The sequence below is a fragment of the Strix uralensis genome, chromosome 10, assembly GCF_047716275.1.
Source record: "Strix uralensis isolate ZFMK-TIS-50842 chromosome 10, bStrUra1, whole genome shotgun sequence".
Classification (NCBI taxonomy): domain Eukaryota; kingdom Metazoa; phylum Chordata; class Aves; order Strigiformes; family Strigidae; genus Strix; species Strix uralensis.
This window is the reverse complement of record NC_133981.1, coordinates 22,860,790-22,876,263: the sequence shown is the minus strand read 5'-3', so window position 1 is coordinate 22,876,263 and position 15,474 is coordinate 22,860,790. Positions and strand designations below refer to the sequence as shown.

Genomic DNA, 15,474 nt, shown 5'->3' with positions numbered 1-15,474 from the left:
ACTACTACACAAACAAAGGGCAAGCTCTACTTACAAGAAACTTCAGCAATATCCTCAGAAGTATTTTTAAATGTGATTTCAGTGACCTATTTCTGCACATCCTGGTCACTTGGGTGTTTCAACAGTACGTTTTAAACTTGAAAGAAGTATTGTAACATCCAATAGGTTACCCACATTATTATGATTGAAATACACTGAACGTAACGTGGGAAATACTGTCTGTTTCAAAAAGGTAAATGTCAAAGCTGAAAACATTAAAGGTAAGTGAAAATCCAGGTAAGAGGACATTCAAGGAAAGGGAAGCAAAAGTTAAGTTATGGTCTTAATCTTTTTCTTACCTAATATTCATTCATCTCACTCTTAGCTGAATCATTGGAAAGAACATTTTACTAAGCTCAGTTTTCCTTAAGAACTCCAAAAAAAGCAACTTTCCAGTACTAAAGATTGAGATTTCTTCTAAGGATTTTCACATCTTGGCCTGTTACTAACAAAGAATCACTAAATTTCACTTTAAAGTACCATAGCAGGAAATTACAGTGGTAACTCTGATGAAATGTTTTATGACACTTCTTTTCAAAAACATCCCCATCTGTACCACTTCCTGAGTGGACAGGAGGCATGAAATTCAAAGACTTAGAAGTCTGTCAGTGTAGCATCTTCATTTGTAAGACATTAAATAATACAATTAACAATGTCTGCTTTTTGGGGGGGTCACATCAATGAAAAGATAAAGATGACAAGTCTTTTGCTGGAATTCAGTATTGAGTAAAGCAGGTGGAATGGAAGGTTTGCCCAAGTCGCATGCTAGCACCTTAGCACAAATTTAAGTGGAAGTGTAAATGGGAGTGGGACTCACTGAGGGAGAAACACACATGCTTTTCTACTCATTGTGCAAAGTACGAGGAGTTTGCTACACTACTAACACCAGCAATATTTCAAAATTCTAACTGCAGTGTAAGTGCTCAGTGCACATCAACAGCAGCTTGCTGTCGGGCTCTAGAGCTGGATCTAGCCTGTGTGGTTGCAGTACTAATTAGTCTAATTCCAATGTACCTAGCTCAGCACAGCAACGAAGCTGTGGGAGCATCTAGCAAGTGGATGCTGTGAGGTCCTTCACATCTGGCAGGAGCTCCAGGGAAACATCCTCAGTGGTAACTCACTATGCTCCTTCAAATCCTTCCTTAAAAATTTATTTTTCATGATGTGTCACCAAAATACTTGCCTAGCTCACTGGTAGACCACAAGTGCCTATTACACGAACATTTCTCTTTTGTGTTTTATAGTATGTCAATCATCTTTGTCCCCCATCTGTGGCAACAACTGCTGATTTTTGGTTTTGTGCTGATACAACTGCAAATCTAGTGGCACCCCAGTGCACTACTGGGACTCAGTCATACATTCATATGAAGAATCCTGCAGACTCATCGGGCAGCATTCACACCCCTGCAACACAGACATAGCCTACATGGTCTAAGAGGGATAGAGACTAAAAATCTGTCTTCCTTTCCGTTAAAAAACAGTAGCAGCCTGATTAGCAGCCAAACAGTGTGTTTTCTACATATGCTTTAGAAGTTAATGTTTCCATGAGGGATGAAGTTTAAAAAGTATACACACAGTTCCCTCATGAACTTTTTGAAATGTTCATGCATATTCTGGGAAAAAAAGAAGAAACAAACTGAACAGTTGCTGTTCTTCATCGACTTTCGCTTTTTTATTCCTTGCTTCACTGACAACCTGAAACCGCTTCTGGTAATAGTTAATGAACTCTGCAACATGCTTCAGTATTGAAATAACGCAACTTCAAGTCATCCTGACATTTTACAAAACTACAATCTTTACTCAGAAAGATTTGGCATACTTTGCAAATAGTTGGCATATTACAGAAAAGTGCTAAAGAAATAGGTATATATCTGTTTATTGTTCCAATAAAAAAAAGGCAAGAATGTGCTGCTGTAACACTTTCCCAGTAAAGAAACAGGAAATACACTGTTTAGAGCAGTGTCCTTAAACTGGATCCAGCAAGATATGTTGAAAGCTACTTATGAAACGTTACGAGTGAATGAATCAACAATCCTGGTAAGTAGAGAGGAGGATTACAGTGGTTTTCAAACAGAGAAAACACAACAAGAAAACCTGACTTCATAGCAGCAATGTTCTCTTCATGACGTGAGTTTTCAGATTTTCGTATCAGGATAATAAGCAGGGAAGAAGTTGGCCAGCAAGTCATTTCTCTTTATGCCACCATCTGTCTATCAGTGCTTGTTCTGCAAGAACTTGGGAAAACTGAAGACCCACAGATTTTTGTTTGTACAATTTCTAATTTGAAAAAAAAAAAACAAAACAACAAAACAAACCAACCATAAAACCTGACTAGCCCCCGAGGTGATGTTAAGTGATATTTGTGTGTAAGCTGACTTTGTTTTTAAAACACACTTAACTGGCTTATGTTTTCGAAGCTCATGTCACAAGTACACCATATACTGTGTTATAACAAATTAACACAAAAATATTTTCAAAGGCATCTTTTGGATGAAAACGTTTAAAAGTATTTTACAAAAATAACATAAAATAAATTACTTTTTTCTTTTTTAAAATGAACAGCTATAAAATCCATGAACCAAACACATAACACTGACACAAGATGAAATATATCACACTAAAGGCCAGTTAATTACCACAGTGGTGTGAAGCTTCAAGTAAATTACTAGGCACTTTTTGCCCGAACAGTAGTCACTCATTCAGTGGAAAAGTCCAACTGACAGAAACGCCCAAAACATAACTGCTAAAGCTTTCTAAGATTCTAAATTCCTCAGAAAAGTGCAGATAAAAAGGCAAAGACAAAAAGGCCAGGTATCATGCCACACAGAACGCCCAGTGCGAGCCGCCTGCCTTACATGGCCGTGTTCAGCTTAGTTGGAGTTCCAAAAATGGTGTTACGAGTCAGCCTTCTCCCTCTGACATGGGCATTTCTATTAAGGCTTTACATGTCAGAGTAGAGAGAAGCAATAGCAGCTCCAGGCACATGGGGAAACAGATGAAAAGAAAGGCTGCAGGGTCATACGTGAGCAAGTACAGAGGAGCAGAACAGACGTGCCCTTCGCTCTAATTTAAAAGAGTGCTCATTACTTGCAGAATCCCTAGCAGTAATACATGTTGTGCTCCGTACCAGCCCATTTGTAACTGTGTGAATGACCCCAGCACCACAGTCCCATATCCTCAAGATCCCCAGTACCGAGAAGCTAACTCTTCCAGCAAACAAAAGAAGGTACTGACGTGGGAATTTAAGTACTAGTAACATGCATAAGCCACTATGAAAAATTGCTATTAAAATACCTAACATTATGAATGGGAGGACAATAAAGGGCAACTAAAGCAAGAAATTCCATATTTCAAAGTACTTTAGAAAGCACTATTGGTATTTCATATACTTATATTAAGTATATTAATATACTTAAGTATACTACTAATAAGTATACTTGATATAAGACTGTATTAATTTAAAAAACGTTAGAAAGCAGCAGTTTGTGGCATGATTTTAAAGCACAGTTTGTTTTTTGGGAAGAAAAGCATAGCACTTAAGTAGTCCTTAAGAAATCATTTCATCTCAATTAGGTGCAAAGTTCTCCAGCTGGAAGACCAGGTCTACGGCAGCATCGACATCTGGTACAATATGATCTGGTTCTACTAAACCAGGATCAAATCTAAAATCTCTGTGGCCATGGAACACTGCTTCTGTTATGCTCTCCCTGGTATCCAGGGGTACCTCGGTGTGAGGGTTGTAAACCCCAGTACAAACAAGAACAGACCTACAGTGGGCAGCAGCTGCAGATGCCAATTCATTCTCCCAACTGTTGTCTATTTCATCATCCTGAGAGAGAGCAGCAGATCCTCTGCCACCAGCAACTTTGGCCTGAATCCGTGATTTTGAACCTTTTCTGGAGTTCTCTTCAAGATAGCGATTGTAAAGGTTAGCACCATAGACATCAGTCATGAGATTATCTCTGGAAATGTAAGTAGAAGGTTTAGTCAGCAGTGCAATTTCAGTTGTCTAATTTCAATGTGTGAAAGACATTTTTATGGTTTTAACAGTTTATTTTATACTTTACATAACTTTATGTGGAAGTATGCAGACAGGAAGAAATCCAATCCTACAGCTATTTTATTACATCATTTTCATTAAGCATGATGTATGAGAAAAGTGAATAACTCTATATTGAAACTGCAGATCAGAGCGGGGGGAGGGGATATCAAGGATAGGTATTAGCAGTCCATGAATGAGTTTATTATATTTCCAAATATCTTGGAGATTTTGGACCAGTCTTTAAGACAATACAGCTTTATCTCTTTCTCTGAAAAGGATTCTATAAAGTGACAGCACACACATATGACCGAGCTTAATGACCTCACAAATAAATTCTATCTCTACATTATCTAATAACTGTCATTTACTCAAAGCTTGTTGTTTTACAGTTTTACTGGTATAACAGCAAACACTTATGAAAATCCTTTCTGTTAGATTTACACAGCCTATTACAGAAATTTTTTTAAAAGAGAGAAATCTTAGTTGCATATAAACCACTTTTTGTGCTTCTACAGCAATTTCACATAGAAAGAACAAAGTACTATTAATTTTCAAGACTAGAAACAGTGAGGCCCGACAACATTATGAAAAGCCCACCATAGCACCACGAACGTTGGGTGGGCCCAATGGTATGAGAAACAAACTAGGAAGAGTTGTGTCATGTTCTTTGCTGGTATTTATGTTGCGAGTAATTTTCTGCTGTACTCGTCAGACTTACGGTACCTTACCCGACAGCATAAAGAGTTTGAATAGGTTGCTTCCATCTCCTCTCTGCTGCCTGAGCCCTGATGAGGTATTCTGCATACTGGTAGGTCACTTTACTGGGTTTGCCCATTAAGGCCTCATATTTCAGATCTTTGCCAGTGATCTTCTTGTAAATGTTTTCCAAACAAACCATGAATGTTCCATGTCCAAACCTACACAGATATAAAGACAAATCAAATTATATTAAGTACAGCTCAAAAAAAGCTAATTTTTATTTCATGGCCTTTTAGAAATAAATCAGATCTTGTAACTATCAAATTTCTCTGTTTGCATGCAACATTTCTACAGCTGTTTCACTGAAAATTAAGTGCTGATTAGCTGAACAATAAACACCACAATAAAAACACATTATTGGGACAGCACAACAGACTTACCTATTTTTAAATATAGCAATGGTTTGAGTTAGTGTTACTCGCATTGAAGTAGATACCCTAATTAGTAAAGTGATGCTTCTTGAAATAATGCCTAGCCTGTGATCTACTCTCTGCAGTGACCGAACAGAATCAGCTAAATTAACCAAGAGGAGAAACAGAAAACGAAAGTTAGAATCAGACAGAAGGAAAATTGGTCTCTCCTTAAACACAAGAGTATACCAAAACCCACTTGTAATACAGAAACAAAAAAATTTCATGGGTTTCTCCAAAAAAAAGAGATGCAAAGGAGGATCAAAGCACAAACTATAATTTTACGGCATGCTTTTGATAACTCACTCAGTTATTTTGATCAAGTACAAACAGTGATGATGGTCATCAACAAAGCCAGTAAATCAGCAATTTAAAGATGTAATCTCATGACAAAAAAAAAGCGGGTTTACTTCATTATTGTAGTCAGGGTGTGAGATTAGGATAAACTAATACATATCACTTGAGAACATCAAATAAGAAGAATAAAAAGTTGCTATACAACAATTCTATGTACAATAAATTACACATACAACTAAAGAAGAGCTGTTAGGTAACTATAGAGGCACACAATTTAGCACCTGCTCAAACCATGTATCTACAACCTAAAAAACCCCAAAACACCAATATAATGAGCATCAGAAGCCAGCAGAGATACATGAGGTGCACTAATAAAGAAATTAGGTCTCTAGTGGCCTAAGAATCAAAATAGTCTTTTAAGGAAAAAAGTTACAAAGAAGAAGTAGCTGTAGCACTTTCAACTGTGGTACAGAATTAGCTTTTCTGAATTCTGAATTAACCAATCGTTCCCTCACTCCACCTTCTTTGTTTCTTTGTATTATGGAATATCAATAAATAAGCACAAATTTATTTCCAGTAATTATTAGCAACAGCTTAAAACAACTTAGTCACGGCATTATCTTCCAACAGCGAAGGTAACAGCACCAACAGATCCAACCTTGTCATACTGTCAAACTCAAAGGAAAAAACGAACTTTATAGTGAATCCTTCCCAAAGGACACGACTGAATGTATCTTATCACTATAGATCTATTGGTTGCCTTACTCTATCTAGCCTGAAACTATCACACACATGTCTTTTGCCAACGTGCTAATTAGAGATGGTCTTTGCATCCAGGTAAGGATATCTGACAAGATCTTCGACACGAGATCAAGGCAGCAATCAGGTCACATTAACAATTTCTATTTCAGTGTACATTCAAATTTTAGACTGGGGGGAAAGGAGGGGAAACAAAACTACTAAAGAACTACCTTCTATTGAAAACAAAATCAAACAAAACCGCTATCAGAGATCATGCCACCTTGTTCTGTATGTTCTACTTGTTTTTTCTTATGCTCCTTAAAGAGCTCCCTATATTGTCCCCAGCTCAAAACCACTCACAGCTTTCAACTAGCAGGGTCAATTCTTTACCCTACCAGAAGCTGTGAGGTGAAAAAGAGAAATACCAAAGAAGGACCTAATGAAATGAAACAATGGCCTTGATAAATTTTTCATTTTCTCCTTTGAACTGACTCTGAGACCCTCAGGCAAAACCCTAGCTTTCTCCACTCTTCTGAGAAACAAAAAAGTTTAGAGCTTAAAAGCAGTTTTTATCTTAACTGATTTCCTGAATGCAATAATGTAGACAATAATAAGGCAGCATTTGCTGAAAGTGCATTGCTTTAGAGATGTTGGATTCAAAGCTGAGACCTACTGTGAAGCTATAGCAAGCATTTTGTATAAAAGTATTTACTCTGAATTTTACTGAAGAAATGAGGAAACCCCAGCTATATCACGATATACACACGTTATAATCACACTTACCTTGGAGACTGGGCTTCAGCTACCCACATCAGATCCATATTACAAGCAAGTACAGGAATGTGAGGGTAATTTTCATGGTGGTACGGATTTCCAGGATAGCCACTTGTCAGCAAAACATCTATTATCAACTGCAGGTTGGTTTCCCATCTGACTGGCTCCCCAAACAAAACAACAGCTATGAGAACAAGAATTACAAAATAGTCATGGAATTAGCTAACAGGGAACCAAATCTCTGATATCAAAACTTGGTCTAAAGAGACTGAGCTTTATCACACATGAACTGATGAAATAGTCACATTAACTGTAACTTAGGGTTTTAATATATTACGTACCCATTCATTCACAGAAGATCTCAGAAGTAACAAGACCCCAGTGCAAAATTTACAGCTTTAAGAATTATTTTTTTTTTATTGGCTAAGTTTCTCCATAGCACCACAAAATACTAACTTCTAAATTGTATTTCTAAGTCTTCCATGCCTTTGTGAATTCTATGTTTACATACAGTATTTAAATAACCCATCAGAGATGTTATTTTGTTTATCTTAAACCAAAATTTGAATATTGTTCTTAGACATTTTTCTGGTCTCCAGCAATAATCTGACACGGTTTTTTTTAAGATCCTAAAGTCCACTTTCTACTTCAGATAAGATGAGAGTGAATACAGTGTGCTGAAATGAGATACTTCTCATACTACAATTGTGAAGTGACCATCTTGACTACTGTAAGAAAAAGACCGAATATTTCTGAACACGACAATTTATTCCTCATTTATGAAAGGAAGGCAATAATAGCCTGTTAAAGGGAGATGAAAGGGAAAGCAGACCTCACCTACCTTCTGAAATCTCAAAAACACATGGCTGAAAACTGCACACATTAAAAAAATAGTTTTATCACACATGATACATTCCAAATTAATGACAGATGTCATTAACAAGGAAATTTTAGAATCGTCTCAGCCAACCTTCTGAAGTTCCCAACAATTTAAAAAAATAAATTCTAATTATAAAGTACAATAAAGATATTTCATCTATTAATGGATAAGTTGCAAGTTAAATAAAGATAACTGACCCTCAATCTTGGGAAGCTCCACAGCAGAGGGGTACTGCAATAAGAAAAAAGTGAAAGTTTTCTACAAGATTAAACATCTACTACTATTTTTAACAGAATAAATTCAAGTATAGCTCCCACAGTTGCCTTCTGCAACACTGACAGGAAATGCACTCTCTATTTTGGTATATACCTGATGTCAGTTTACTTAGAAACTTGTACTTCAATTCTGAAGTGAAATCTCGTGGCAGACGGACAGCAGACAAGTTAGCGTGTTCTACGTTCGCTAGCCCCCTACATGTATTTGATTTCCTCTGGCAAGCTCTACATCTTCAGTTGTTTAATTTACTTGCGTATGAAAGTATGGATGTTTATTTTTCCACATGAGTAAGAGGTCTCTATTATTAACATGACATTTGAAAAACTGTTTTCGAAATTTATTTCTTTAATACTGCTAAGAAAAACACATTGTATAACACAATATATTTGCTAAACAAGTAAGTTTGCACTTCATGATTTTCTCCCTGTGGTGACAAATACATTAACAGTTTCTTGAGCTTCTACATCTGCATGGCTGAGAAGCAAGGCAAAAGGTGATATAACCAAGTTATGGAGTCTATGAACCACAAATAATTTCTTGACTTCACACGGAAAAAATCCACTCTATATACTGACCCTGAATATGTACAATACACGCATGTAGTTACTGTGTATGTTTACACTTCTTTTTGAAATTCTACACAATTCAGTTGAAGCCATACTGTACATACTGTTAATATTTAAATAATGCTATAAACAAGAAAGGGAGTCCTTCGGAGAAAGATTAGTTATCTGCAAAGCATGAATTTACAACCAAAGCAACCTCACAGCCTAGAGACAATACCAAGACAATCAAGGAAAAAGCTTACTTTATCTTCCACACATCTGAGGAAACTAATAAGCCTTCCAAGACAGATTTTGAATTAGGTATCTGTCCTAAACTATAAGCTTTCCTACAACAGTAAGTTACAAAATCAAAAACTATGTTAAAGAATTGCCACTGATAGGAAAAAAGTCTATACAGTTGTTCTTGAAAATGCTGCAATAAAACAAATAAAAAGCAGAAAGGCAAAGTTAAAATACAATGTAAGAACAGCAGCATTAGCTCGGTAGTTTAAATGTTGACCCCTATTACAGAATGTCATCTGATGAGTAAACAAAAATATATACTCACCAGAACGTTAGGTCTTCTCTCATGGTCAACTACATCTAGCAAAGGGTGTTTCTCCCGCAATGTTTCAATGGTAATAGGTTGACAGAAACCAAGGCTGGGAAGATACCAGTTAAGGATACAGAATTGCTTTTATTAAAAGATCTCAAAAATCAGTAATTCCATTTTAACAATGTTAATGTAGGCAGTTTATCTGGTAAAGCAAATTATTTAGGAATGAAAGCAACTTATCAAAGACGAATTTCTTCTTCTGTAAGATAAAAAGATGATCATCCCCTTATTTATAAATGGGAGACCTGCGTGTTTGAAATCTGAAGACAGAAATTATTCATAAGTCTTTCTCAAAATATGAGATGAAAAGCAAGGTAGCCACTCTACACTTGCAATACTCCAATATCATCTTTACACAAGCACAAGAAGTTTATCTGGCAGCAAGACAACATCTTGTGTAATTATTATAGGAAAGAAATATAAGCTAGTTGAGGAAAAAATACTGTCTCCACAAACTGTGCTTTCCTTAGGCCACTATAACTGCAAACATATTGCTAGATAAACAAACACCGTAAAGCTCAGTTGCTTGCAAAATGGTGAACTGACCAATCAGGTTTAATTACGCTCTACAGGTAGTTAAGATAAATACCAACACACATCAAAAAAGGACCAAAAGGCAAAAAATAACCTCCTGATTTGCATGGTAGTGCTCTTACATGCTGATATATCCCATTAATTTAAACTTAGTTAACAAGAGGTAATCAAACTAAAACTGCTCATTTATGTAAAAAGCAGTTGTGATGCTACTCTCAATGCTAAAACAACTTTTTACAATGCAAATGAAAGTAAGAGCTATTTAAATGTATTAGTTATACAAACCAAGCCACCTGATTTTGTATTGGAATTACCACCACAGGCCATATGTGAAGTTATTTTAAGGTAAGATTATCCTGTATGAAAATGCTATCTAACAGAAATACGTTTTTTTATATTTTGTATTCAGTCTTGTAATATACTTTTCTCTTATCCATGCCTAACAAATTTTGACAGTTAACTGGAATGTTCCTTCAGTAACTTTTTCTCATCTTTGTTTTTGAAATAAAGCTTATACTTAAAAGTTGCATATGCTTTTTTTACAACTTACAATTAACACCAACTTTAATTAAAATCCCAATAAAGGAAGAAGTACAGAAGGGAGTTACTGGAAGCATGAGCAAAGATAATGCAAAAGTCAAGGTCATTAAATTACAGTGTGAAGCTTTGATGCCACCATTATATCAAGATAATTCAACTTCTTTTTGACAGTTAGCATAGAAGCAGCAAAATATTTTCAAGTACAGTTCTACTCTAGATGTTGGTAACAAAACCAATGTGACCTGGACTGGCTACCTGCTTACAAGTGGATCATGAGTCAGTGAGCTAAAACTCAGATGCAATAAATAATAGAATGCCATGCTCTCATCCTCAAGAGAGCACAAACCCTTTGTGCTAAAGTGTTATTTACATACGAGTCAAAAAAAGAATTCTTTCTCTTTTTTTCCTTTCCCACCAAAACCAGACAGAACAAAGTAAAGCAAGTATCAACACACCAACCATTTTCAAAACACAAATGTGACATCACAGTAAGAACTACCGTTGCTTATTACTTGATTTGTAGTGTTGAAATACTTGGTCTTCACTTGATCCACAGGATGCCCTGCACTTTATTAAGGAAAATACTTAAACAGAAAGTCAGGTTTTTTTAAAAGATACTCTTGTGCAATATCAAGTAGTGGTCCTTGTCCAGATACAAGAACACATTTTTCATGATAACGTTTGAACATCCGCAGAGGACTGTGTGACATCATCACTTGATTTTGTGAAATCTGTTTGGGATTTAAAAACAAAAGAAGTCTGTTGTTTTTCAGGTAAGTTATTTATATGTAGATTTAATTAACATGTGTGACAAATTCTATGAATTACAAAGCAATCATACCTATCGACCTAAAACCCTACCATATCACTTTCTCCTAAGTTTCACAGATGACATATTGATATAATATGCCAGAAAAAACTCCCACATTCCTGACAAATTATCATATATATCCCTTTCAGCTTCCAGAATTACTCTATTCAACACGAACACCAGGTTTTCTCTCCTAGTTTTACAGAACTACCAAATTCATTTAGAAAACAAACAGGGAAGAAGAATCAGAACTGCCCTAGTTCCAATTGCAGCCCCTTTGCTAGACTGCAGCATTGATTTATTTGTATCAGAAGACCTTCTTTTACTTTACATATCCTCATTCCTTCAATAGGTATAAAAACAGTAAAATTATTATCCTGGAAGGGTGATGCTATTATGAATTGCTACTTACCACCTCTTTACAGATCAAAAAAACCCAAAACCAGCTGAGCTGTCATTTTACCCATGACACACAGGATGTTATTGATACAGACATGCCCATGTTTGCTGGCCCTACTGAAACAAAAGGCGCTGCAGAACTGTCTTTAATGGCTTTACCTTAGTAAATGCTCAAACACAGTCTCCAACAACGGAGAAGTCCTGTTGCCTGCAGCGCTCACAGATCAGGAGGGAATAAAGATAGATTTACCACTTGAATCAAAAACAGGCAGGAAGCTCCCGTCTTGAACATTATCACAGAAGACATTCAGCTTGCTAGAGCAGAGTTTCATGTTACTGGCAGACACATTTTTTTATTCAGAAAGAGAAGGCAAGATTTATTCCCATAATAATAATAATGTTGCAAAGAAATACCATTACCATGAACTTTACCACTGGAAAAATCAGTACCTTTACCAACACAAATACCATTAGCTTTGGACAGCATTTTTTACTCTTCTAATACCTCCAGCAAAGCATTTCAGGGAGCTTAAGTGAAAAACAAAACTGATTAACTGAGCAGCATTTAATATATTTGACACATTCACCATAAGTAAATAACCAAATAAATAGGATTTAAGCTATGCTACTCACTGGAACTCCCAGTAGATGAGACAACTGATCAGCTTTTTTCTGGCGAAGGCAATTCCCTGCATTGGTGACAAATACTACAGGCACCAAGAACTGTCCCTGAGAATTCACTAGCTTTTGAAAGGCTGTTTTTGCAGAAGGAATTGGAGTCTTTCCTCGTACCAGTACACCATCAATGTCAAAAAGAAAGCCAAAGGATGGCAGTATGTTGACCTGTAAGAAAGAATTGAAAAGAAAGAGTACATTAGTTATGCCCTTACTTATGCCCGTTTGGTAAGCTTACAATAGCTAAAAACCCAATGAAAAGAGATGCCTCCACAAAGAAGGAAGGCATCTTTAACTTTGTACGTTTTAATGTGCCTTACAGACATATTCATATGCTAAAATACCTACTGTGAAAAAAGGAGCACTACAACTCCCTTTTCCTTACACATACAGCCTCATGAGCTCCATCTTGCTTTATAGTTTCAGAAGATAGGGACAAATTGAGTTACACTGATAAAAAGAGGTACAAAATACATGCTGCTGTGCCAGCGACTCACACGTTTGATTGATTTAACTCCACTCTATTTCACAGGTAATTTCAGTGCAGAGAATACTAATAAAATAAACAAAAGTAATTTTTTCAGCAGCAGGTAGGTCTTGAATGTAAATATTGTATTTCACTCCTCCCTTACAAGATGTTTAGATGCCAAAACTGTCCCTGCTGTCACTTGTACTTTTCAGTTCCACAACAGGTTCAACTATGACTAATTACTTGTTGTGCTCCTTATACACTGCTTCAGTTGACTCGTAGTTACATATATGGCAGACTGATGCCTATCGGTAAAGTCAGCACCTCCTTACACAAAGATGCTCTTTGGGTTACTAGAATTCATCTCATTGCCTGCCTTTGAAGAAGTGAAGAGCTGGACTTCATGAGCCTGGAAAAGGTGAGCAAGGCTAATTGGTAAGAACAACGAGCTGAGTGATAAGCATAAGGAGTGGAGACAGAGAGAGGGGACTGCGGAGCAACGAAACCACCGTTACTGAATCAGGTTGGAAAAGGATGGACCAAAAAAGGTCTAGAATCCAAACTTCATTTCTCTCGCAAGCCTAAAATGGAATCGAGGACTCTTGGGATTTATGATCCCCTCCTTCATCGTTTGATGAAAATGGAGTGAGAAATTAAGTGTTGAGACTGAGCGTGATGGGGAGAACAGGCGCAGAAATGACCCCGGCCGCGGAGGTGCGAGAGCCTTTGCTACTCACGCTGCCTCTGGACACATCCTGACGGCAATCGAGCCCGCTGTTCTTCCCATGCGGGGAGAAGGGCATTTTGCCTACTTAAGCAGCACTTTGTTCCTCATCAATTATTCATCCTGCAGCTGGGTACAGCACAGAGATAGACACTGCCACAGCCACCACCATGTGAAAGGTGCTGTAGCTACAGACACACCGGCTCCCACTGCTGCCTTCCCTAAAACCAGGGCACACAAACGACATTTAAAACCCCAGGAGTACATTCCCCTACAGAGCCCAATTTAATAAAGTCAACACTTTAAATGTATTACATTATCATTAATTTAAATTAGGCAGCTGGTTTTTGTTCTGTTTTACACGCAAGAACTCCCCCTGAAGCCCTCTCCTTTCTCCCCTATATAATCATCATCTCTCTAGTTAAAAACAAAAAGCCCTGCAACCATTGTCTCCAAGTTGTCTGCAACAGTTTCAGGAATGCTACATTAGAAATAACCCAGCTGCTACAGAAATGACGTTGCAGGCTTGCTGATAAACACACAGTAGTCTTCTCAGGCTCGTGAGCTGGCACGTGAAATTACTGAAACTATATGGTAATAGTTTTGTAATAAATGCAGTTCTTGACACTAATTTTGCTACCTGTAAATAGATTAGAAATATGAATTTTACAGTGAACAACACTGTAGCAAAAAAAAAAAAAAAAATCTAAAATAAAGAACTAAGAAAGGAATTCAGCCTATATCCAACAGGGGAACAGTGAAATTATCCGCTATTTTTTTTCTTTTTGACCATAACGGAACGCTCTCTTCGCCACAAAGCGCCCTGCAGCAATAGCGGGGACGGGACGAAGCCCGTCGCGCCACGGCTCTCCGCCACGGCACGAAGCACAAGCGGCCCCCGGGGACACCGGCGAGCAAACCCCCGGTAACGACCTCGCAAGCGCCGGGCGGCACGGCAGAGAGACGCTGGCTGCGGGCAGCGGGACCCCCGGGAGCGGGAACCGCCGCCCCGCCCGCGCCCCCGCCCCTCGGGCCCGGCCGCGCTCCGCCACACCCGCGGGCGCCGGGAGGCCGCGCCCCGCCGAGGCCGGATTTGGCGGCCGCCGCCCGAGGCCGTTTCGGTTTCGCTCCGGCTCGCCCCGCGCGGCTCGGAGCGGCCGGCAGCGCCCGCCCGGTCCCGGGACACGGCCGCCGGCCCGGGCCCGCAGCTCCCCGCCCGCCCCGCGCCGGGCCCCTCGCGTACCTTGCTGCCGCCGCCGCTCCCCTCGGCCGCCGGCGCGCCGCAGAGCCCGCTGAGCGCCGGGAGCCGGGGCGGCCGCCCCGCACCACCGGCCCCGAGGAGAGCGCGGAGCGGCGGCAGCGCCCGGCGCATAGCGGCCGCCGTGAGGGGGCTGCGGGCGGGAACGGCGGCAGCGCGCGGCCTCCCCCGCCGCGGCCCCGGCTTCAAACCAACGCCCCGCCCCCGGGCGCCGCCCACACCCCCGGCGCTAAGCCGGGCCCGCCGCTGGGCTCGGGTCTGAGCTCACCGGGCCACGTCCAGCGCCGGCGGTGGCCGCGGCGGCAGGAGGGAACGGCCCCGCCCAGCACAACAGCCGGAGCGCTCCCGCGGCGGCAGGCGGGGCCTGCGCCCCCGGCCCGGCTGCCTGAGGGGGCTGAGAGCCCCAGGCTGGGCGGCCACACCGGCCCTCCTCCCCCTCGGCGGGAGGTGGTCCCGCCTCAGCAGCCAAGGAAAACAGGAGAACTAAAGTTTCCTTTAATAACAAACCAGACATTCTTTCCGGTTCCTCGGGAATCAATGCTTTTTGAAAAAAAGCGTACCGTGTATATACACAAACGCTGCGGGATCCGAGATCTGTGTTGCAAAGGCACTTCCCAGCAAATAGACTGGAAAGCGAGACAACAAGCACAAAATATCATTCGTTAATGGATACTCTGCAAACCCA

At 39.6% G+C, this 15,474-nt stretch overlaps 1 protein-coding gene across 1 annotated transcript; it reads right to left on the bottom strand.

Annotated features, from left to right (window-relative positions):
- Nucleotides 1-1,683: 1,683 nt before the first annotated feature.
- On the bottom strand, nt 1,684-14,955 carry LOC141947962 (haloacid dehalogenase-like hydrolase domain-containing 5). Its single transcript, XM_074879755.1, has 8 exons — nt 14,775-14,955; nt 12,297-12,506; nt 11,072-11,184; nt 9,332-9,425; nt 8,140-8,173; nt 7,072-7,246; nt 4,810-4,998; nt 1,684-4,001 (listed from the first exon to the last, which is right to left on the bottom strand). The coding sequence occupies exons 1-8, from the start codon at nt 14,901-14,903 to the stop codon at nt 3,605-3,607; spliced, it is 1,341 nt and encodes a 446-aa protein (XP_074735856.1). The 5' UTR covers nt 14,904-14,955; the 3' UTR covers nt 1,684-3,604.
- Nucleotides 14,956-15,474: the final 519 nt, after the last annotated feature.

Bases quoted from the DNA above. Each gene is read 5' to 3' on its own strand.
- LOC141947962 (XM_074879755.1), bottom strand. From the start codon at position 14,903: ATGCGCCGGGCGCTGCCGCCGCTCCGCGCTCTCCTCGGGGCCGGTGGT. The intron at 8,174-9,331 runs GTGAGTATATAT...TTCTTATTGCAG, and splicing joins AGAGAAGACCTAACGTTCTG to TACCCCTCTGCTGTGGAGCT. The intron at 4,999-7,071 runs GTAAGTGTGATT...ATATCTGTGTAG, and splicing joins GCTGAAGCCCAGTCTCCAAG to GTTTGGACATGGAACATTCA.